Source organism: Hyla sarda, chromosome 6 (assembly GCF_029499605.1).
Source record: "Hyla sarda isolate aHylSar1 chromosome 6, aHylSar1.hap1, whole genome shotgun sequence".
Lineage (NCBI taxonomy): Eukaryota > Metazoa > Chordata > Amphibia > Anura > Hylidae > Hyla > Hyla sarda.
Window position 1 is genome coordinate 98059539 of NC_079194.1, and position 25259 is coordinate 98084797.

Consider the following 25259-nt stretch of genomic DNA (forward strand, 5'->3'; position numbering starts at 1 on the left):
GAAATGTGGAGGGCGTACACGTACGCCCTCCGTTCTTAAGTGATAAGACGCGAGGACGCATCCATACGCCCTCTGTCCCCAACAAGTTAAATAAAATACAATAGTCAAATGTAATCCACAGTGTTTACATTTTCGTTACTTTATTAATTATTACAGTTACTGTAAGGCTATGTTCACACGAAGGAATTTCCGCAGCAGCGAAGTCCCATTGATTTCAATGGGATTCTGCTGCATTATTCACATATCAGCCTTTCCGAATCGGAAACATCTGGCACAGAAATTTAAATTCAGGTGAAAACAGAAAGAATAGACATGTTTATTCTTTCTGCGGACTCTGCATGGAATAGCATTGGCTGTTAGAATCAAGTTATAGAGCAGGAGGACTTAAAAAAATGGATATTGTTGGAAAAGATTTAGCAATTTTTCTGTGTTTAGGAGTCCATCCAATGACTGCCAACCTTCCCTGCATGCGCATACATACAGATACTTATCAAATATTGAGCAGGGCCAACAACAGAAATCTTAAATTGTTAATTATAACTTTCTTATGACTTCCTAATTTGAATAACTCCCATTGATGTCAAAGGGAGTTGCCTAAATAACAACACTGCTTACGTCACTCTCGTTAACTTCAGTGGAAGTTACAAAAATTGTGTAACTTGACCGCTTCGGCTTCTCAGCCTTTTCAGGCCATTGTCGTAGGGGATTGGGAAGTCATGGTTATCTGACATTGAAGTAACCCTTTAAGCCCAGAATGAATATAATCTTTTAATACAAAACTAAATTTCTATTTACTATTTAGCATGACTTTCACCACATTCACCATGGGCTTTGGATCTTTTTATGCACTTTTCCCTCATGTCCTCAAAAGGGTTGTGGTGGCCTAGGTAAAAGGGGAGGGGTTCTGTAAAAGGACCATGGCTTAATGTGCACCAATATTCCAGCACAAAATCCTGCCACGGTATAAGCCAACTAACAGTTGGTCTAAATAGAGACTAGACAGTCTAAGAATGTGACAGATTTATCGAACAGCTGAAGCCACTATGATAAATCTGTCTAATCTATTCTTACGGTGTATAAGAATAAGGGCACGTCCACACTGCAGACATTCCACTGGCGGAATTCTGCTGTGGAAATCCTCTTGCAGCAGTGTTACATTATTTTCAAGGGCTGCTGCTGCTCTGTTCAGACAGTGGAATCGCCGCAGTGGGATTTTGCCAGACAGCATTGCCTGCAGCCAAAGTAGTCAGTGATGCCTGCTGCGCGTGGAATGTCTATAGTGTGGAGGAGCTCTTAGAAAGTTTTAGCAAATCTGGACCAATATTTTTGAAAAACACCACTGCAGTTTTCTGAGCAGTTTTTGTTGGTGAATTATCTACCCAAGAACTGAACAGTTGAAATTCAACATGCTGATCCCTCTATCCCCCCAACTTTATGTCAGGAGAGAAGCTGAAAGCCCCCACCCACACATACACATTACAATGTTGGCTGGTGCCACTGAAATTGTCAAGTTTGACTGACATCTTGTATATGGAAGCCTTATAGAGATGCAACAAATTATTAAGCTAAAGGGGGCACATACTTTCCTGTGGGTGATATAAAGCTTAGATAACATAGTCCCTCTGTCTAGATGAAGAAAATTATAATTCAGAAACATGCTGTTGTGTTGACTCATGCTCACTTTGCCTAATATAAACTCAGATAGATAGCCAAAACCTATAATGGGAAACATACCTTTACACAGCAAAATACTTTGGAAACTATTTGAAACATATTTCTCTTTCATTTCAAATAAATCCAGTTGTTTAGAATTTTCTTTTCTGGATCAATGTAATATATTTACTGCATCCAAAATCGAAAAATCTGCACTTGACTAAATCATGTCAGAATTCCGGATGTTTGAATCTTGCCCTGGCTGATAATTCTGGATCCATGTTACTTTAGGGACAGATCTGAGCAGATCAACAGCTACCATGACATAAGCAAGGCAATTTGTTGTATACAATGCCGAGCTATAATTCTGCAGTTTTTGTGAGTGGAGAGGGCTCTTGTGTAGGAACCGGCTCATAACAAAGGTCTTATGCAGAATATTATGAGAATTCACCAAATTAGCATTGCTTGTCTTCTTTCCTATGTAATTAAATCCAGTTCAATACCTACTTTTAGTTGAACAGGTCTGCAACGCATTGCACTTAGCATCTCCTTCGCATTGAACCATTTAAAAACTGATGGCAATTTAATTGCCTGTTGCTCTACATGGGAAACTGTGGCTCAAAGAGACTTGTAGATGTTTGTTTCTTGAGATGGAAACTGAGGCTTCACTTCTAAAGAAAAGATTAAGTTTGCCAATTTAGGAGGGTCTGGAAGCAGCAGCCGAATTGTGATACTGGGTCTCTGTTTGCTAACAGGAGCCCCTGTTATACATAAATAGGCAAAAATTTAAAAATATTGGGAAGCCATTTAAAGCCCCTCTGTCCTTGCATAATGAGGGACTATGAATGAGTCCCTGGGACATCAATACTGAAGCAAATATAAGGTAAGAACTGTATATTAAGTAATGCAGAGCTAGTTGTTGGGGTAGTTGCACAATAATTTTTCACCCCAAAACCATAAGAAGTGTTGTCCATCAACAGCAGTCTTCTTTATTATATAGTGGGACATATCATTGGCTAAGGGCAGTGAATAATTCAGTCAACCTCATGTGATTCTGGAAAACTTCCGTTGTCCAATGAAAGAATTAATGTTCATTAAAGGGTCATTGTCTATATTTTATACAGGGAATTATGCAGAGCAAAATATAGATTGTTATGCAACCTCCTTCTCTGAGATCAGTAAGTATTTACCACATTTAAATATAAAAAAAATCTTAAAAATATTTACAGATCAATAGTTATAGATAGAAGAGCTCTACAGACAAAAATGACATATGGAGAACTCTTGCAATGCTGGTTGTACTCAATAGGGGCAATTCAAGTTCCTGCATCCCAATGCTAAAACGAGAACTGACTAACCCCTAACTATGAAGTGTGATTTAGGTGCTGGTCTCATCATATGGGATCCATTTAAGTATTTTTAAGCTATAAAACTTCTGCACCCTCCTATAATGTCATTTAAGATGCTAGACCCATTATATGGTAACTACTTTGATATTTACAGGCTACACAGCTTCTGTACCCCTTATAATATTACCCCTGTTAATCCCTTCTTTCCAGTTCAGGACCGAATAACGGCTTTATTCTTTATTTTAATCATTTGGGGCTTTGGAGAGTGTTATGGGAAAAGTAATAGGGCCACTGATAATTGCAGCTCTGTATTCCTTGATCCTTATAAGCTCATAGGATACTAATTCTAGGATGTGATGAGTATATTGGAGGAGTCTACTGAACTATATATATATATATATATATATATATATATATGAAAAGCAAAATCATCGGTAGTTGCAGTATCTTGTAATACCTTTTTTATTGGAATAACAAGATTTTGTAGAGACAAGCTTTCGGGATTCCTCCCTTTATCAAGCATATTAAGGTTCCACCTGAAAATATTGGGACCCAGCTTTACCAAACACGTTATTCAATGGGCTGGTGCAGGCCGCACCTGATCTTATAGATGATCAATGGTATTGTACTCACAGCATAACATAGCCAAGTGAGCATACATCTGGAACAGCTGTATATAGTTAATTATTTGCAAGGGTGATGATGCATGTGGTTCCTTCTTCTCTCTTTTCTGCTTTGACAAAAAGGTCCCATAGGAAAAACTTTAATAAAGTAATAAATAAGGCTGTTGTCCATTGCTTATGTCCCATATTAAATCACTTGACTAAAGGCATTAATCTATATAAGGTCATGGAGACAACAAGTTAGTATCTGGGCCTCTTAGCTAAGTAATGCTACGCAATTGCCATTCAAGTGAACAAAACAAGTGAACAAAACAACTAACTAAAGAAAATTTGTAAAATGGCAACCAAGGATTTGGGGGAGAACTGTTGCTCTTACAATGTTTCAGGGCCCAGTGGGTTAATCAGCACTTTAACAATGAGTTAATATTGTGAGTGTTGATCAGCTAGACTTACAATTAATGCTTGGAAAAAAACACAAGTCTTTTATCTGCCAGAAGTAAAAAAAAAAAGAAAAAAAAGAAAAAAAAAAAAAAGGAGAAGAAAGAAATTAAACACTTGTAGGGTCATTCTAAAGGCTGAATGACATTGAATAAGCTGCCTAATACTTGAGATTCTCGGTGGGCGCTTGAATAGAGCAAACCTGTGAGAATGAATGGACAGCCTTTTGGGACCAATTTGTCTCCTTGCATTCCCTATTCTTCCCATTTTGCTGACAGATGTACTAAGGCGGAACTAGACTGTAAGGCTTATCTACATGCATCCACAGCAGCTGTCACTTTTTGTCAAGCAAGTTAATCAGGCAAATGCCACCATATCTCCTTTATTCAAGGAACAACATGTTATGGGCTGCGCTCTCCATTCAAACAGATGACGTTCTAACATACACCAGGCCGATATGTTTATTTCTTTCCTCAAACAGCGCAAGGCAACACATCTTTTTTTTCCCCTCAACCAAAACTGCTAATTATGTCAATATATTTAAAAACATCCATTACTGTACGGAGCGGCCGCGTTTAATTAGAGATTGGGCTACAGAAGGCAAACAGAACTAGAGACTTTGACTCAGCATCAAACTGTGGGGAACATGAGATAGGAAACCGAGTCAACAATGTTTAGTCATGGCAGCGGTGGAACATTGCTACCTTGTTTGTACAAAATACCTAAGATCATTCTAAATGGTTTGAAAGAGATAGTCCACGACAGTAATTGTGGGGATCCATAGGGCTTTAAAGGGGTACTCCACTGCTCAGCGTGGAACAGCGGAGTACCCCTTTAGGGGCAAATACAGGGTTGTTCATATAGTCCGGTTTATGGTCGACAAACAAAATGGCCAATAGTTGGCTTCAAGAAAGACAATTGTGGTGCCTGTGATGCAAAGTAATGCAATATATCACTCTTAATAATTAAGGAAACATATTGGGGATGTTTTCACATTTTTGATTGATCTGAATATATGGATTTAACAATTTATCTTTATCACTGTCATCAAATGTGTGACCAGTCATCATCATCACCAACCATCAACCAACTTCTAACCAATCATCATCATCATGTATCTGACAAATTATTGTCACGTATCTAACCAGTCATAATATCCATCTTGCATCCAACAAGTCATCCTCATTGTCATCATATGTTAAACTAGTCAACATCATCATCTGTCTGACAATTCATCATCGTGTATGCAACAAGTCCTTATCATGTACCTGAGAAGTCTCCCTCAACATTATATACCTTAAAGATTTTCAGTAATGTTATGTATGTAACCAGTCATCAACATCCTTATAAAACTGGCAACACACTATTATGATCCTCATCATCATCAATCAGTTATCATCATTATCAAGGCCCCACCTGATTATTAATCAATCATCAGCATCATGAATTTAACAAGTCTACCTCATCATGTATTTGGGGTCTAACCACTAGCCCCCCCCCCCCCAAGTGTTTGTTCAAGTGTCGAGTCACACATGTGTACTGTCACTTTATTCCTAACAAACAAACTCAAGCGCTGCAGTCAGAGACCCCCAATCTGACACTTATCCCTTATCCTGTGGATTCAGGATAAGTTAGTTTCAATCAGAATACCCCTTTAATTAATATCATATTGCTATTTTTTTATTTAAAGATATCATTATGTTTCGGCAAGCCATTGACACCATGACTAGGTCTGTATTAATGCAGGAACAAGAGAGCAACAGATTACTTATTTCCAACCATAGGAGAGGTCAGTTTTATTTTTTCTTTCATTTAAATTAAAGGAACACTCCCAACAAAACTAGTACACTTTATTATGTTGAATACAGGGCCCATGGACATATGGAACGTCTATAAGAGCCTGTGTAATAGTGCAACTATTTTGCTGACAGTGTTTCTTTAAAAAAGTACCTGTAGTAAAGTAGAAAATAGAGAGACCGGTGGGGGGGGGGGGGGGGGTGCCTAGTGCATTACCTCAATAACTCTGGTCCCCTTAGAATGGAAGGGGGGGGGGAGAGAAAATTGCAAGTGCATGAGAAGATGGGCAAGCGTGCCAGTAGGTAATAGCCGCTCACCTTAAGCGAGTGGTATAACTTGCATCACCCCACTGAATTGGGGATATCAGGAGGCAACAGCTGCTCTAGCCTTTAGGTCCCAGGAGATGGTGAAACCAATCCCGCAAAGCACAGTGGAGAATAGTGAAGAAAAAGGATCTCACTCGGTAAGCGCTGCTGTATAGTTGCCAGGAAAGATGGAATCCAAACTTGGAAACGTGGTGTGCTAAACCAAGAGGTTTTATTGAAGATAGTAGCAGATAAAATACATAACAATAAAAGTAGCTGCTGATCCTATTCTGCAGCTACTTTTATTGTTTTGTATTTTATCTGCTGCAATCTTCAATAAAACCTCTTGGTTTACCACACCACATTTCCAAATTTGGATTCCATCTTTTCTGGCAACTATACAGCAGTGCCTACCAAGTGAGATCCTTTTTCTTCGCTCTTCCCCACTTTTAAGAAAAAAAAAGTGTCTTTGAAAAATGTCACAACACCCATGACCTCCATCTACTGCTCTGTATGAATGACCCCAAACTAGCAACCTATATTTCATAAAGCCAGCTCATAAAGAATACCCTACCTCTAATTGATGTGCACTCAATGTATGCTACACAGTGTATACAATGCAAAACACTGTAAAATACTGATATATCACAACTGGTCAAAATGTCCCATTTGAAAATTTTACTCAGTTTTATACCATGTGGCCACTGAAATTATTGTTATTATTATTCTATATACAGGGGATGTAATCTGCATTTCTTAAACAAATACCAGCACAGAATGAAAATTCTAATTAGTCCACAGTTTAAAGGGACCTTTCTCAGCTAACTAAAAGACTACATTGTCCCAGAGAAAGAACTGTAAATTAAAACAATATAAATGATTAGAAAAGCTCATTCAAGATAGAAATCCAATACAGAGTATAGCAAAAGATACTGGTTGTTCCCAATCAGTTGTGTACAATAAAAATAAAGGATAAGACATGTCTAACAAAACCAGTAGAAATGAAATGGGTGGAAAAGGAATACAAATTTGTAAAGTTAAAGTGAAGTGTAAGAAGTTTACTTATAAATATACAGTGATTCCTCAACTTACAATGGCCTCAACATACAATAGTATCAACATACAATGGTCTGTTCTGGACCATTGTAACTTAAAACCAGACTCAACTTACAATGCTACACACAGTCCAGATCTGCAAAATGTGTCAATGGCTGGAAGAACCAACCAATTAGAATGGGCATTCACTGGTAAAACACCTGTACAGTAGTCCCTCAACATACGATAGTAATCCGTTCCAAATGGACCATCGTTTGTTGAAACCATCGCATGTTGAGGGATCCGTGCAATGTAAAGTATAGGACAGTGGTCTACAACCTGCGGACCTCCAGATGTTGCAAAACTACAACACCCAGCATGCCCGGGCAGCCGCAGGTTGTAGACCACTCTTAGAGGAAGTTATACTCACGTGTACCCGCCGCTCCGGACCATCACTGCTCGTCACCGCTGCCCGGGATGTCGCCGTCCATCGCTGTCGCCGCGTCCTGTGTCCCCGATGCTCTGGCAAGGTCTCTGCTTCCCCGGCATCCGCGCTCTCCGTCGCCGCCATCACGACGCTACGCATGCCGCTCCCATTGGATGACGGGACGGTGAACGCAGTGACGTGATGACGTCGATGGAGAGCGCCGACGATGCAGGGGATCCCGAAGAGGACGCGCCGGAGCCCCGAGGACAGGTAAGAGACATCACCGGAGCTCACGGGGCACCGTAAACGGCTATCTGGCGGCAGCTGAAGCAGTCAGCGCTGCCGGATAGCCGTTTATGCGATGGCCCCGACATAAAAAAGCATCGTATGTTGATGCTGCCTTCAACATGCGATGGCCTCTGAGAGGCCATCAAATGTTGAAATTATCGTATGTCAGGGCCATCTTAGGTCGAGGGGTCACTGTATTACTGAAGTGCATGCACTGAATCCCTGCCTTTAGCACTTCCCTACAGTACACAGAGATATTACATGTTCTGTACTATTCCTAACCTATGCCACAGATGACTGCTCTTTGGACACCAATTAAGGGCAGGGCATTCCATCTGACTTTTTAGGACACTGTGTGTACTGTACAGTGCCCTGAAGAAGCTCCTGTCCTCTACATAGACAGTGATTTACAGCTCCCAGCAGCTCTTTCTTACTTTTATATGGAAGGACTTGCTTTATCTGTATTATTAATCTACTTATTTTTGTTTAATCCTCACTTTTTCCTATTTTTGGATGACATTTTGGTGTCTTCAGAACCAATTACCAGGTTTTCATAGAGTTTTGGTCACAACATACAATGGTTTCAACATACAATGATTGTCCTGGAACCAATTAATATATTAACTTGAGGGACGACTGTACATATAGGAAATAGAAAAGCTAAATGAAATGTGGCACTGACTCCTAAGAGAAGTACCTAAGGGTTATAGGGGCTGAAGAAAAGAGATCATGGAATGTGGAAAATTAGATAAAAGTGATATAAAGTGATGAATCAACAATTTGCATTGGCCATGGAGATGATACTGGAATTTTTGACTGGTTCTGTTCTAGCGAACCATAAAGATGACGCGTGAAGAAAATAATGACATTTCCCCAACCATTTATGATATGGGGTTATATAGCAATTAATTAATAGTCAATTAATATTAATAGTCAAAGCAGTAGTGGGCAAAGACATTTTGGACAAATGTTTTATTCCATTAATAGAAAATAAATTTAGTGATGATGAAATCATTTTTTTCAGTATGATCATGCATTTTGCCACACATCATTAAGAGTTAAAGCTCTTTTTTTTTTTTTTTTAATCTACTTGGTAATAATTTTAATTTGTTTGAGGTATATTTTAAGAACCAGGGATTTCAATCTGTGATTTGTATATTTGTTATGAATTTAAAAAGCTGGGTGGCTATCCTTTAAGTGTTGGGATTTGCAGTTTTTTTTGCTAGGAGTTGTAATCCAGGCAAAGATGTAGCTTTTTTATTTTTATTTTTTTTTTTAAATGGTGCTGAATATCTTCACAAGGCGTTATATATTCAGTCAGTGCGTCAGTAAAAAGGCACACATCTCTTTTCTATCACTGCCTGATTACTCCTCATAGGCAATCCTCGCCTTTCTGGCACCGGCCAACTGAAGTTCGTATCACTCCCAGCTAGCAGTTAATCTCTGTGCTGTTTAATACTAGCGAGCAGCATGTCATGCTGATCAGTTTGGTAAGACTGAGGTGACCTTAGCATTTTCAGAGCAATCAGTTTGGCTTCTCGGAATGATTAGGAAACAATCTTCTCAGAGAAGGATACAAAACAAATTAACTGTCTTCAGCAAATATATAGCACTGCATGTAAAGCTGTCTCGGTATAACTCTGCTAAAGAAGCTGAAATCCTCTAAAGATCTAAAACCTTGGAATATATTAAACATTTTGCTATTAGGGGAGTTAAATACTATGCAATGAAATAGTGTGCAAATCTCTAGCTTTAAATAGGAAAATGCACAACCTAGAATACAAGCTCATGTGCAGCTATGCGGCTGACATAACGGCAGCGGAACAAGATGGTGTGAGTCATTCGCAACAACCAAAGAGGTCACTTGGAAATCTAACCATCCCGGGAAGGATTCCAGTTTCAAAGCTCAATAATAGTTAAATAAAAAATATGATCTGGAAAAAGATAATTTTAGTTCCATTGAAGGGAGGGGGCCCTGACAGCAAAGATCGAAGGTGGTCCTCCATTATGGTGCCAGTACTGCAACCCACGAATGGCCTGCTGTCTGTTTTCTCTTCTACATCCTTTCCATGCCCTTGGGTCAAATCTCTACTTTTTTGTTTGCTTTTTGTTATATTTGACTGCAACAGTATGTAATCAATGGTACCCAACAGAAATAAGCAGTTAGGAGAGAAACGGGAGCATGATTAAACTTGGCAAAACATGGAAGACTAAACCAGAAATTCTTTGCCCCTTTAGTTGTTTGAAATAGATATACAGTGACAATACCAATGCACACAACAAAATGATTATCCTCATCACAACATTCTACGTCATCAACTTGTGAAATATAAAAAGCAATAAAGAGGTGGTGGCCTTTTTAAGAGAGTTGCATTGTGTTGTGAGTAGGCACTGAATAGTATATATGGTCTTTATAGTATATTCCTATTCATTGATTTGGGGAATGCCGAGCATGTTTAAATGTTCTACAAACCATCCTGTATAGTATGTGATGCTTTGGCCGGCTAAATGGTATGTGACCAGTGCCTCAAAAATGCAACATACCAGTTGCTACACTTCAGTTCATCTCCATCTGGCCCCTATCACTACATGATTAAGTTCTTACTAGACTTTATAGTAAGCACAACCAGTGTGATCTGATAACTGCCAAGGACAAGCCAAATACTCTGAGGCAATCTATAACTGTTTAATCCCTACCAGACAGATTAAGCATATAATTGACCCATATAATCCCTGTATCATCTCCAGTCAAATGTTTCCTCCATCTGATTTGCCTTGGACAAGCACTCTGCAAGAAAGCTATCAAGCACACGGTATTATTATCAGGATAGTGTTTTTCATTAAACTTAGAGATGGCTTTTTAATCACTGATCTTGGGGACTGCTAGACTTAAGCAGATGAGCCGTCACTAAGCACATCTGTTGTAATCCTTATATTTTCCTTGGGCTGCTTCTTGAAGTTATACATGCAGACAAAAAAATAATCAGTTTCCTTTATCTGCATTAGCCGGCATCTCCCTTGATCATTTGATTTCTTAGATCAAATATATTCTAGTGGAAGTAAACTTACTGGAGAGCGAAGCAATAGGTTGAAAAGGAAAATTTTAAGTTAAGGTAAAGAATCCCCAGAAGTGGGTCAGTAGATATCATGAGCCTATATCCTTATGTTACTTGACCACTAATCACACCTCTAGTACATACAGACAGGTCTTGTTTTCCTGTCCTCTGTTCAGGCAACTTAATGCCATTGTTACCTGATAATGCCTGATCGACCAATATCAATGTACAGCTGTATTTTAGGCTATGTTTACATCTGCATATACCATAGTTTTTATATGCAAAGCTGTTTTCCCATCAGAAAGATGAACATCGTAAATGTATCTGACAGTTGACATGAAAAATCAATGGGAATCTATCGGGCGCCATTGGTATTCTTTATGTAATGCATACTTATCTTGCTTGATCTCCTGCCACTGCTAGTTTTCTGGGCACCCAGTCTCTGCCATGGTCCTTATCTTTAGAACTTTTGTTGACATTATGTGCAGACAGGAAATGCACACTCTGCAGCTGATCTCTGTGCTGTCTATGCTGAGCAAACATTTCCTGTTTGCTAGATGATCAGCAGAAGTAGTAAGGAAGAGGGCCGCATCGGAGACCAAGTGTTTGGGAGTGGGCTCGGTAATTATGACCGTAAATGTTGGCACCCCTGAAATTTTTGAAGAAAATGAAGTATATCTCACAGAAAAGGATTGCAATATGTTTTGCCATACACATGTTTGTTCCCTTTGTGTATATTGAAACTAAACAAAAAAAGGGAGGAAAAAAAGCTAATTGGACATAAGGTCACACCAAACTCCAAAATGAGCTGGACAAAATGATTGGCACCCTTTCAAAATTGTGGAAAAATAAGATTGTTTCAAGGATATGATGCTCCTTAAACTCACCTGGGGCAAGTAACAGGTGTGGCCAATATCACACCTGAAAGCAGATAAAAAGGAGAGAAGTTAACTTAGTCTTTGCATTGAGTGTCTGTGTGCCACACTAAGCATGGACAACAGAAAGAGGAGAAGAGAATTGTCTGAGGACTTGAAAAACAAAATTGTGGAAAATATCCTACAATCTCAAGCCCCAAATAAGTTGCTATGGCAGGAGACCCAGGAGGACCCCACTGCTGACATAGAGAAATAAAAAAGCAAGACTACATTTTGCCAAAATGAACTTGAATAAGCCAAAATCCTTCTGGGAAAAACATTTTGTGGACAGATGAGACCAAGATAGAGCTTTATCGTAGAGCACATCATTCTACAGTTTACTGAAAATGGAATAAGGCCTACAAAAATAAAAGAACACAGTACTTACAGTGAAACATGGTGGAGCTTCAATGATGTTTTGGGGTTGTTTTGCTCCCTCTAGCACTGGGTGCCTTGAATGTGTACAAGGCATCATGAAATCTGAGGATTATCAACTGATTTTGGGTCGCACTGTACAGCCCAGTTTCAGAAAGCTGGGTTTGCGTCTGAGATCTTGGGTCTTCAGCAGGATAATGACTCCAAACTTACGTCAAAAAGCACCCAGAAATGGATGGCAACAAAGCGCTGGAGAGTTCTGCAGTGGCCAGCAATGAGTCCAGATCTAAATCAAATTCAAAAGCTGTGGAGAAATCTTAAAATTTCTGTTGCGAAAAGGCGCCCTTCCAATAAAAGAGACCGGGAGCAGTTTGCAAAGGAATAGTGGTCCAACATTCCGGCTGAGAGGTGTAAGATGCTTATTGATGGTTATAGGAAGTGACTGATTTCAGTTATTTTTTCCAAAGGTTGTGCAGCCAAATATTAAGTTGAGGGAGCAAATAATTTAGTCCAGCCCATTTTTGGAGTTTGGTGTGACATTATGCCCAAATAGTTTTTTTTACTCCTTTTTTTTGGTTTAGTACCAATACATACTAAGGGAATACATGTGTGTATAGCAAAACATGTCTTACTGCAGTCCTTTTCTGTGAGAAATACTTAATTTTCTAGAAATAATTCAGGGGTGCCAACATTTACGGCCATGACTGTATGCTATTTTTAATGCAGTCTGGCCCACAAAGTTATAAACATCTCCTCCCTGGACAACCCTTTTAATAAACCTACTTTAATGGGAAAAAAAACTAAATGTTGTTCCAGAGAGGGCAATCACATTATATCCTTATGCAATAACCTATCAATACATGTGCCCTCAGCATGTAGATGTTGTATTGCAGCATTGGGGTTCTAGATTCAAATATAATCAAGGGCAATATCTGCAAGGAGTTTGTATGTTCTCCTTGTGTTTGCGTGGATTTCCTCTATGTTCTCTAGTTTTGGCCCACATTCCAAAACATACTGATAAGTTAAATTGGAATTTAGATTGTGAGCCCCAAGTGACAGCAAGCTTTATACAGCACTATGAAATATACTGGTGCCATATGAATAAATTCTTATTCTTATTGTAACAATAGGCAACAAAGTTAAGAGCCTGCACAGAGCCCTGCTTGTCATGCCCACACTTCCTGTATTTTGTCTCCGCACAGGGACACACAGGCAATAGTTACAGGGACAGCATTTTTTACCCAAAAATATTTTTTTTAAATTAACCAATGTATATTACAAAAAAAAAAAAAAAAAAAATATATATATATATATATATATATATATATATATATATATAATGTTATTATCTACATTATGCAAAAAGTTTTTGTAAATGACTGGTACACATTAAAATATTTGAGGATTATTGGATACAGTAAGATAAAAAATAAAATGGTTGTTGATTTGTGAAGTTAAATCATTAATCGATACAGAAGAAATTTACTTTGAAGGGGTACTATGGCGCTAAGACATCTTATCCCCTATCCAAAGGATAGGGGATAAGATTCCTGATCGAGGGGGTCCCGCCGCTTGGGACCCCCGTGATCTTGTACGCAGCAAGCCCCCTTCCATAGGCTTGCATTGAGGGGGCAAGCGTTACGTCACATGGGGGCGGAGCTGTGACATCACAATGCTCCGGCCCTTGTGAAAGCCAGTAATCAGAGTGAACATGCTCCAGGGACTGATTATAACGGGGTGCTGCGTGCAAGATGACGGGGGTCCCCAGTGGCGGGACCCCCGCGATCAGGCATCTTATCCCCTATCCTTTGGATAGGGGATAAGATGTCTTAGCGCCGGAGTACCCCTTTAATTGCTTTAAATCTAGCAGAGGATTCTGTAAAGTATTCTGTTTGTTAAATCGCACCTACTCCTTAACTGCATTAGCCTGCAAAATATGAAATGCTTTCCACAACATTAAAAGCACACTTGCAGTACAGTATAAGTCTAGGTTCACACTTTTCCAATTCCATGCGGAGATTCTAAGTGTGCCAAGTGTCGACTGAATCAACGCTAGGACCGTGCGGTTGTCTGCGATGCGGATTTCACTTAAAGAATGAGCAAGCCCATAGTAGCTTACATTGTGCAGCAGAATCTCATTGTCAGCAATAGGATTCTGCTGCACCGGAATTTCTGACTGAAATTCCTAAGTAGTGAGTTTTGGTGCTTTTTTTAATGAAATTGTTTGTGCCAATGCCAGAATTGGCTTCAAAGTGAATGTGAAATGGGTATCTGTCCTACCTGCTGGATCCACTTCTGGATTTTTTTTGTAAAAACACCACAGCATTTTTTTAATGCAATATTTAGTTCCAAAGCCTTTTTGCTAAATCCACATCTGTATTTCATAATAAATAAAAAAAACAACAACAAAAAAAACACTGTAGTGCTGAGCTCGTCTCGGATGGTGTATGCGCCAAGGACGGGTAAGTAGTGGGCACCATACAGGGCGCAAGTAAGCAGAGGGGCCCCATACAGGAGATCGTGAGGGGTCCCAGTGATCAGACCCACGTGATCAGACACACGTCCTCTATCCTTTAGACAGGAGATAGGTTTCATTTACCCTCAGTACCTCTTTAATGCGGAATACATAACAGCTATAGATTAAACGAACATCTTGGGGATTAACTGTTTTTTTTCAAGCACCTGGGTTAATATAATAGTATTATTGCATAAAGAAGCGCATAAAACAAGAATCACTGAAACATCAGCAGTTAAATCTAAACTATAAATAGACCAGCGATCCTTTGAAAGAGACAATAACCTTTAAAACTGGCAATTGTTTTCAGCACTGTCAAAAAATATGAGTAATAAGAGTATTGATAAAACACTTTGATGGCGCTAAAATGAATTGTGAAAAAATGAAATGGGTAAAAAAAAAAAAAAGATTTAAAAAAAAAAAAAAATTACCTCAAAAATTCTCAGGCACATGACAGAATTATTATCATCCAGCCTTTTCTACATGGGAAAGACAAGAGGCATAAATAAAAAGACAAAAGGAAAAGTAAATTATGGGGGAAAAAATATTGAAATAAAAAGGAATAACGTAAACAAAGGGTACGAAAGGGAAGCAAACTATTCAATGATATTTTTCTGACTGACGGATTTGGCTATCTCAATTTTGTCTTAGGCCATGTTCACACACCATAAAAAGGCAAGTTTTTAGCTTTACATCAGTTTTTTTCAGCTGGTAACAGCTGAAGAATAGGACACAAAACAGAAACCAGCTGTTTGTTTTATGATGTATGAACATGGCTTAAATCAGGTTTTTTATATCAATATGTATTAATATTTTTTATATGAATGTTGTAACAATATTATAGTTAATTCTATGTTCTTTTAATTTCAATTGTCTCTGTCGTTTCAAACAGGTTCCCTCTATGTGATAGCCTAGATAATTCTTAACATATTTGTAAATCCCTTAATTTTCCAAAAATTACTCCTTACCCCAGAAAAACAGCTCTATGGTACTCAGTGTCCCCCTTTTCTGAAATCTGCTGTCCGCTGCCTGTTGTTAGCAGTTCTGCTAGATCAGGATGGAATACAGAAAGTAGGGGCAGGACTTAGCATGTGATGTGTGGAGGAGAGTACCCGAGAAGGCCTATGTACTTGCAAGCTGAGTCTATCTGTCTGCTGAAGATGAACAACAATGTTCCTAAAAGGTAAAATGAAAGCCTCTCTCTCATCTGTCACCACCCATAAAACTCAGGGCAGCCGTTCCTTATGTAAATATCAGTTTACCTCTTGCTATATGTCCACAGTGCAGCAGTGTAATCTTCCCCTCCCTTTTTGCTTTTCATTAGGGATGCACCGATAAAAAAATTTTTAAGACTGAGTACGAGTAGCAGTAAAGGAGCGATGGTTGGACGCACGGAGAAGGGTAAGGGACCTCCGGCGGTCCTCACAGCTGATCGGGACACCGCGATTACTCCGCGATGATCTCGATCAGCATTCCTGAGCTAACTGGCAGGACTCTCAGGACTTTTAGATGCCGCAATCAACTTTGATTGCGGCATCTATAGGGTTAATGCGGGTCCCGGCTATGATGTGCGCTCGGCTGCTGAGAGCACTGCATAGCTCGGGAGCGGAGAGTGCAAGCAGCTTATCGCACCTCCGTGATACCTGCCATGCACCGGATGCATGGGGTGCCGCAGCAGAGATCGCGGGGGGCCCCAGCGGCCAGACCCCGCAATCAGACATGCTATCCCCTATCCTTTAATAGGGGATAACATGTCTAGCAGTAGAGTACACCTTTAACTCCTTATGGACCAAGCCCACTTTGACCTTAAGGACCAGGCCAATTTTATCTTTGCGTTTTGGTTTTTTCCTCCTCGCTTTCTAAAAATCATAACTCTTTTACATGTTCATCCACAGATGAATATGAGGGCTTGTTTATTGCGTGACCAGTTTTCCTTTGTAATGACATCACTCACTTTACCATAAAATGTATGGCACAACTAAAACATACTAATCATGTGGGGAAAGAAAATAGCAATTTACCAAATTTTGGAAGGTTTTGTTTTCACGGTGTACAATTTACGGTAAAAATGACATGTTTTCTTTATTCTGTGGGTCAATAGGATTAAAATGATACCCATAATTACATACTTTTCTTTTATTGAAAACTGTTTAACCGAATTAGCACGTTTAAAATCCCTCTATTTTGACGACCTATAACTTTTTTAATTTTCCGTCTAAGCGGCGGTATGAGGGCTAATTTATTGCGTGGTGATCTGTACTTTTTATTGATGCCACATTTGTGTATATAAAGCTTTTAATAATTTTGGACTAACATTATATTTTGATAGTTCGGACATTTACGCACGCGGTGATACCAACGCACACGTGCGATCAGCCAAAACTGTAGCCGTACTGCCGCGATCTGTATTGATCACAGCATCTGAGGGGTTAACGGCAGACATCCGCGCGGTTAGCCATTATCAGCAGCAGGGACCTGCTATGCATGACCCGAGCATCGCTGCGATGCTCGTGGTCATGTATAGGACATAATAGTACGTCCTGATGAGCGAAGTACCACCGCACCAGGACGTACATTTACATCAGTGGTCGTTATGGGGTTAATAGCCCCATGCCATCTGCAGTACTGTACTGTGTAAGTCAACCCCAGCACAGTGCAGTCTGTTCAGTTCATTGCAATTTAACATACACTTTGTCGTGGCCTAGAAGTCTAGAAGGACTAGGAGTTGTACTGCCCTGTGATTGGACTGACAAGCAAGGGAGCAAGTAACTGTGTGTGTATTAATGGCTAACAACCCAGCTATGGTCCCATCCACTTAAATGGAGAGTATGAGAAATAGCTGTGCACCATGGAGGGGACTTTCAGGGTCTTAATAGCAGTGAGGGCACTAAGATCACCTTGTAACCACTCTGAAGGGCTAATCTAACAAAACAATGTAGATGTAATAAAAAAAACTATTTGAAACGACAGGTACACTTTAAAGGGGTACTCCGGCCCTAAGACATCTTATCCCCTATCCAAAAGATAGGGGATAAGATGTCTGATCACGGGGTTCCCACCACTGGGGACCCCCGTATTCTTTCATGCAGCACCCACCTATGTGAGCTGCATACAGCGTTGGAGGCTCAGAGTCTGAAGCCTCACGACCACGGGGCCGGAGTAACGTGACGTCACGACTCCACCCATGTGTTGTCATGCCCGCCACCTCAATGCAAGTCTATGGGAGGGGGTGTGAAGGCACAGATGGTTGCTGCATCAGAGATTGCGGGGGTCCCCAGCAATCAGACATCTCATCCCCTATCCTTTGGATAGGGGATAAGATGTCTTAGGGCTGGAGTACCCCTTTAAGCAGTTCAAATTATGTTACTGAGATACAATAATACTTTATATACTGATGGGGAATGTAAATTTTATCAATAATTTATCTAAATTTCAGTATTCAATATTTCTGAAACTATGGTTTGTAAGTATGTAAAAGCCATATAAATGTTAGGTTATATTTGGCTTAATTTCTATTTGCCCTCAAGACATCACATAAAGGTACAAAAGGAAACAGGTTCTTGTGGGGGGGGGGGGGGAATAACGGAAATAAAGATAGAAAAGGCAGTATAGGCATCAAAAAGAAAAACCCACAAACAATTTAGACAATAGCTGCGTAAATATTCAGAATGACTGCTGTCGTAGTGGGTTATATCTTAATCTGATGCCTAATGGATGGGTTTTCATAACTTTCATTCCCAGGCACCTAAAGTTCAAAATTTTGATGGGCACGCATGCATAGAGCGACGACGAGCACCACTCCCTGTGCTGTATGCATGTAGCAGGCATTCTCAGTGGATGTGGGTCATGCTAGTAGATGTACACAGGAAGATTATTTGACTCTAAATCATGCCACTTGACATAATGTGAAAAAACTTTTGACATGAGAGATAAGTTCCATTTCAATTGGGAAGATGTCAGTGAGAGAGTAAAAAAAATCATAAAAGAGAGATTAATTTAATGAAGGAAAAAAACAAAAAAGGAAAAAAAGCACACAAAAAGATAAAAGTAAAAAAAAGAGTTTTGATTTGAAAAGAAAAAAAAGATTGTAGCACATTGTGAAAGTGCATGAGAAAGCAATGTAAGCAGAACAATGCGTGACCAGGCCAGAAGATGCACATGACAAGTGAAATAGAAGAGAAAGTAATAGGTATATCACAGTTACAAAGACACATGCTACACACAAGACCTAGTTAAGAACAAATGTGTTTGGTGGCCGCAGCCTTGGCAGAAGACTGTTACAGACAGGAATACAACGTGTCACACATTCAGGGCGGCAGGAACATTAACACAGGATATTCTGGCTTCTAACTTCCTACCGAATGAAAATATACATGTGACATATGTAATATTTTCATTCTATACCATAGAATGACCTTAGCCTGTCATCTAGTGATTTGTACAGTGAGCTATCTAGATCAACCATGATGATCTTATTAATAATAAGGATGATATGATATCATGTCTTAGTGTGTGCCATTCTTAGTACTACTTTTATATGTCAGGGGGCTTAAGATCATTCTAGAAGGGCAATCTAGATGCACCTTTGAAGGCCCTATGTCTGCAAAATGCATTCTGAAATGATAATTTGTGGCTACCAATCCAAGCAAGAGAATGTTTGTGTCACCACTATATCCTAAGGGCCACAGGATGGTTACCCTTACTATAAGCTACCCATATGAGACAATGGCTTACTTAGACCATACTAGACTATTACAAGCATGACTATCATCTCTGTATGGTCTGCAGCAAACACGAACAATAAACTCACCCACAGAGGTCAAACTGGATAAAGATCCACAAGCTTTGTGCTTCAGCTTAAAACCTGAACACCATTAGAGGATCCTCTTTTTTTGTAATTATTCCTATTTCACTTAACCATGACAACATTATGGCGATTATTGGAGTGATCATGTAGTGATATCCAATTTTATATACTTTGTATAGGGGTGTTTTTTTTTTTTTTTTTATCTTATTGGGTTATTATTAAGCCAAATAAGATTTGCCTCTGCATATTTTAACATTAATTAACCATATGGGAAAGGAGTTGTCTGTGCATACACATATGTAAAAAATGCGGATACATTTTTACAGCTGCGTAAATAACTGATGTGTCACTTGTTTACGCATCTGTAAAAAATATAACTGCATTTTTATAAATTTTATGCACAGCCACTTTCCCATACACTTAGGGCAAATTAATGTTAAAAATGTGGATGCAAAACACTGTGTGAATACAGCCTAGGTGTTACTGCAACTATTATATTGTTCATCGTTTAATTCTAAATATTGTTCATCGGTTAATTTTAAATATTTTTCAGAATAATGTTCTAAAATTTTATGGTATAGTTTATATCTGCATTTTATCAACTTTTTCTTCTGGACATATCAGTTTGATCTTGTGGGTGAAAAGATTGAAGAGATTTTTTGGCAGACAAAAGTTTGGAAAGCAATAATTGGCAAGTAACACATTAAGAGAACACATAAGCAATAGGTCTTACATAAAGAACATACAGTAGGATTCTCTTGTATCCACAAAAGCCCACCCAGTGATTAGTATCAGACACAGACCAAGACACAGTACACCAGAGTACAGATTTAAAGCAGAGAAGAGCAAGTCAGAGGGGAAAAAAAGAAAGGCTTGTAAGAAGATCATTTTTTGGTTCAAAATGTGACTTATCCCCCTGTCTTTTATTTTGTCACATTTTGGGGCATCTCCCCCTTGCTTTCCAAGGAGGAGAAGGCATTTACTTACATCAAATAACCTTTCTATATATATCTCCTCATTGACCTTATCACGAAGGACATCCTGAGAGTGACGCACAAATGTGACATAGGCATCAGCGAGGTCCATTCCCGGTTTCTGTGGAATAAAAGAAAACACACAATTAGAAAAGATACATGCTCAGTGTTTGTAAGACATCTCACATTAGGCTATTTTATACATAGTCTAGGCATCTCTCAGTGAGACATATGCATTTCTTACATCATCAGTGCAGTATAGTAGACGCTCTTAAACCTGTATACTACAGTCTAAGCATCAAAGCCAAGAATAGAAGATTGGTTGTTGCCAATTCACCCATCTTTATGTGATATCCCATATTTATAAACATGGCTGGACCATTGTATAAATACAGCGTAGTGTTTGATCATTGTCTGTACATGTACCTTCAGATTTATAAGGTGCTGCAGAATATGTTGGTGCTACATAAGTAAAATTATTATTATTATTACTACAGCTGTAATAACATAAAAAATATTTCAATGTGGGACTATAAACTTGAATCCCTTACTAGGATATTAGGGAAAGTAAGTGATTTATGGGGCATTAGACACATATATGTATATATGCTGAAAACTGCATCTTGCACATCTTCAAAAGATTTTACCGGAAAGTAGAAAGGTAAAAGTCTTTTCAATATTTCACACAGTGTTCATCATTATGTATTATTAGACATAAAGCTAAACAGATTCCAATGAAACATTAAACATAAAAAAAAGAAAAGAAGAGGCTTCTGTATAGGAGGTTACATTATTTTTTCCACAACTGAAACATTGTAATCCTTTTGGCTACTTACCACATGGAGTCTGGCAACTCCTCAGAGCTAAAAATATATTTTTGGAAAACTACTTTGTCTTATATATAACATTAGTTAACCAGAGCCATTTTAGAGTTGTTGTTCTGGCTATACAACTCCGAAATTATGCCCCAGCAGGGACAAGGGTAAGTTACAACTTAAATCAACAAATCTGGTTCCTGTGATCAAAAATAAAGGTATTTTGATTCTGGGAATGTTTTTTTTTTTTTTCATTTTTGTTATGGCTATGACTCCCCCATCCACCAATCCAAATACATTCTTGGATTATTAAAATAAATTCTAAGGCTGCATTCACACTTTCATTCATCATTTTTGCATGCACTTTGGAAAAAAAACCATGTTATCACAATAGAACTGCAATGTGTGGCCTAAAATATTGTGGCAGTGTCAAAATATTGACAAAAAAATGTTTTGTAGAACCCATTTTATATGATATTTCCTCAGTTATCAATTACTGATAGAATGTCATGTAGTCTTTGAAGTACTGGGACTACTTACAGACGGCAACTTACACGACTTGCACTGACTTGCACTTACATAGACTTGCACTGCGGGGGCGGGGGGACGTCGTGTGGGGGCGGAGTCGTGACATCATGATTCTCCGGCCCTGTGATCGCCACCCGGCTGTTTGTGAGCTGGCACCTCTCAAAGAGGTGGGTGGCGAATACAAGGTTGTGAGAGTCCCCAGCGGCAGGACCCCCGCAGTGAGACATCTTATCCCCTATCCTTTGGATAGAGGATAAGATGTCTCAGGCCTGGAGTACCCCTTTAAACTGCATTTAGTGCGGTCCAGGCTCCAGGGCATCTAAAATGGCGTATCCACATGTGAGGACATGGGGCAAGGAATCCTGGGAAGGTGGGAACAAGGGTAGGTGGGATGACCCTGAATCACATGCAGCCTATCAGCAGCCAGTCACCCCTGTGATGTCACAGCCCTATATAATCAGCAGCCATATTGCAGCCTGTCACTTCAGCCTTTCATTGCAGATAGATAGATAGATAGGGACAGTGCTGTGTTGGCCAGAAAAGCTTTTTTCCAGCAGCGATTCACCTCCTAGTCACATCAGCGTTCTGTTGCACAGAGGGACAGAGAACAGTGTGTGTTGCACAGAAAAGCATTCTCACTGCAGCGATTCACCTCCCAGTCACTTCAGAGTTCTATTACAGAGAGGGACAGAAAGCAGTGTGCTGCACAGAACGGCAGCGATTCAGCTCAAGCACAAATCCTGCCTAGAAGCAGTGAAAGGGAGTAAGATTGAGAGAGAAAGTGCAATTTTGGGTGTAGTACTCAGCGACTGGGTGCTGCAGCACTGGTGTGTACTGCTGGTTTTGTACACAAATACTTTTTTAAGCATACTAGAGCACATTGTCCTACCTCATAAGTGCATACCACATACGTACATCTAAGTGGTGTACTATTTTGTTCCTGTTAAAGCCTCAAGGGCCTAGATACTGTGAAATGCCAGGTAAAAGTACTCACCGGCTCGTGTTGTACACAAACACTTTTTTTTAAGCGTACTGTAGTGCATTGTCCTCCCCTCATAAGTGCATACCACATACTTACATCTCAGTGGTGTACTATTTTGTTTCTGTTAAAGTCTCAAGGGCCTAGATACTATAAAAGGCCAGCCAAAAGTACACATCTGCTGTTGCCCCCCTTTAAATCCACCCTTGATGACCTTGTCATATATAATACTACCTCTTTTTTGATAGCACTTTTATCACAGATTTTAGTGCTTTGATGTTTGTGTTTTTTTGCACTTGTATGTTCTGTAATCAGGGCTGTAGCTCTGATGAGGCGAGTGAGGCGATCACCTCAGGTGCGCTGTTGCAAGGGGGCACAAGGGGGTCGAGCACACATTACACTAAGGCATTGATTCCCAACCAGTGTTCCAGGACACTCTGGTGGGAAATATGGCACTGAATTTTTTTTATTTTTTCTGCCCAGACCTGCGCACCTGTGAGTCACAGGTGTGCAGGCCAGGCGAGAGGAAAGTGTGTGCAGTGCCGGGATAAATGATGCTGCAGCTCCAATCCTCGTGTATCCTCCCTCTCCTGTGGGTCAGCTCTGGACTCTGGATTCTCCCTGGTCCCTCAGCAGAATGATGTGGATGGAGGGAAGGAGCAGGGGCAGCACTCACAGAGGCCTACTCAGCTTAAGGTAGTGCACCCTTTCACTCCTCTACACCTCTCTGTCACCCCTGGACACCACTCTGTCATACCGTTCACCCTTCTGTCACCCTCTACACACCTCTGTCACCCCTGTACACCCCACAATTACCCCATACACCTCTCTGTCACCCCTCTACACCCCTCTGTCACCCCTGTATGCCCCTCTGTCACCCATATACACCTATGTTTCCCATGTACACCCCTCTGTCACTGTGTGGGGTGATGCAGGAGGCATTGTATGTGCTTGTGGGGGGGGGGGGGCATTTGAGTGAGGCTGGAAACATTGGAGGAGATTTATTAAAACCTGTGCAAAGTAAAAGTTGCCCAGTTGCCCACAGCAACCAATCCGATTTCTTATTTCACTTTGCAAAGGACTTGTTAAAAATGAAAGAAGCAAGCTGATTGGTTGCTATGGGCAACTTTTCCTCTGCACAGGTTTTGATAAATCTCCCCCCTTGTGCATTGTGGGAAGACTGGTGGCATTATGTTTGGAGGAGAGGAGGCTGGAGTCATTTGTAGGGAAAAGAGGAGGATAATGCTGGAAAAGTGCAGAGCCTAATAGTAATATGCTTGTGTTGCAGGTTCCATGATGTCCTGTGCCAGAAGGAGAAAAAGAACAAGCTACAGCTGTCTGTAATGTGCATGTAACAATGTTTAGCACTTATCTGATCACCTTGTAGTTTGCAGACTTTGTTTAAAGACTTTTTATAATTTATGAAAAGTGACTTGTTAATTTTGAAATAAAATGTAAATAAATAATTTTGATCCATAAAAGCCAGGTAAGAAGTCCAGGATGGAAGGTAACTCTTGCCACTACATTCTCATGGCATGAAGGACATTTCAAAAAGAATCTGCATGTCATACTGAATAACAACAGTATTATTTCACTACCCCAGCACACACCCTATGCGTGTTACAGCAAGGCAAAGTGTTCTACACCACTGTTGAGGCTCTCTGTAACCCGGAAATAGACATTTTTAATAGCAATTTGCCGCGAATACATTTTTCTAAAATTCGCTCATCTCTAAATATAATACAAAATACTGTACTTATTGCATCATCCTCACATTAGACTTGTGTTCCAAAGTCTACATTATATTCTAGAGTCCTGCCTTAAATTGAGATTCAAGAGCCCTTCTAAATGTTTGCTAAAATCTGAATCATGCACAAATTTTTTCCTTTTATTGGGGCCGCTGATACTGAGGAGCGCAACATGAAGATACAGTAAATGCTGTAAATGCTTCATACAACGTTCCTTGAACAGCTGCTAGCTTCGAGTCAGGGAGAATAAATGTTCCAGGTAAAAGGCTGATTTGTAACAAAATCTCATTAAAAATTCTGACAACGTTCATTATGCAGTCAATACGTCTTAGTTCTTGATATCGAATATGTTTGCAAACAAATCCTAGATGTTGCCTTATAACTAAATTTTATCTTTCATCTCAAGTCATCAAATCTCTGTCATACGAGTTTGTCAGGCCCTGTGAATTGAAGTTAGTTAACACTCCAGTGTAATTTCCAGGGTGAAAATTAAGAGCATTTGGGGAGCAATAGGACAGTAATTTAACTTTTTTGCTTACACAAAGCAAACAATTATCAGGCAAGGGAGGAGGGGGGCAACGTATGGCCCTTGAAATGTGACGACACCTCCTAACACTTGCTGAAACAATGACA

The 25259-nt window shown here is 39.7% G+C and overlaps 1 protein-coding gene across 11 annotated transcripts in view; it reads right to left on the reverse strand.

Moving 5' to 3' along the window:
* Window positions 1-25259, reverse strand: part of CADPS (calcium dependent secretion activator) — a 560269-nt gene that overhangs the window by 38169 nt on the left and 496841 nt on the right. For 7 of the 11 annotated variants that reach the window (XM_056524520.1, XM_056524517.1, XM_056524516.1 and 4 more), the window contains one exon: window positions 20570-20677. In XM_056524520.1, coding sequence (XP_056380495.1) covers window positions 20570-20677 — 108 coding nt within the window. Of the gene's footprint in view, window positions 1-15206; window positions 15255-20569; window positions 20678-25259 lie in introns of all 11 variants that reach the window. The other 4 variants (XM_056524514.1, XM_056524510.1, XM_056524511.1 and 1 more) reach the window with 1 other exon arrangement.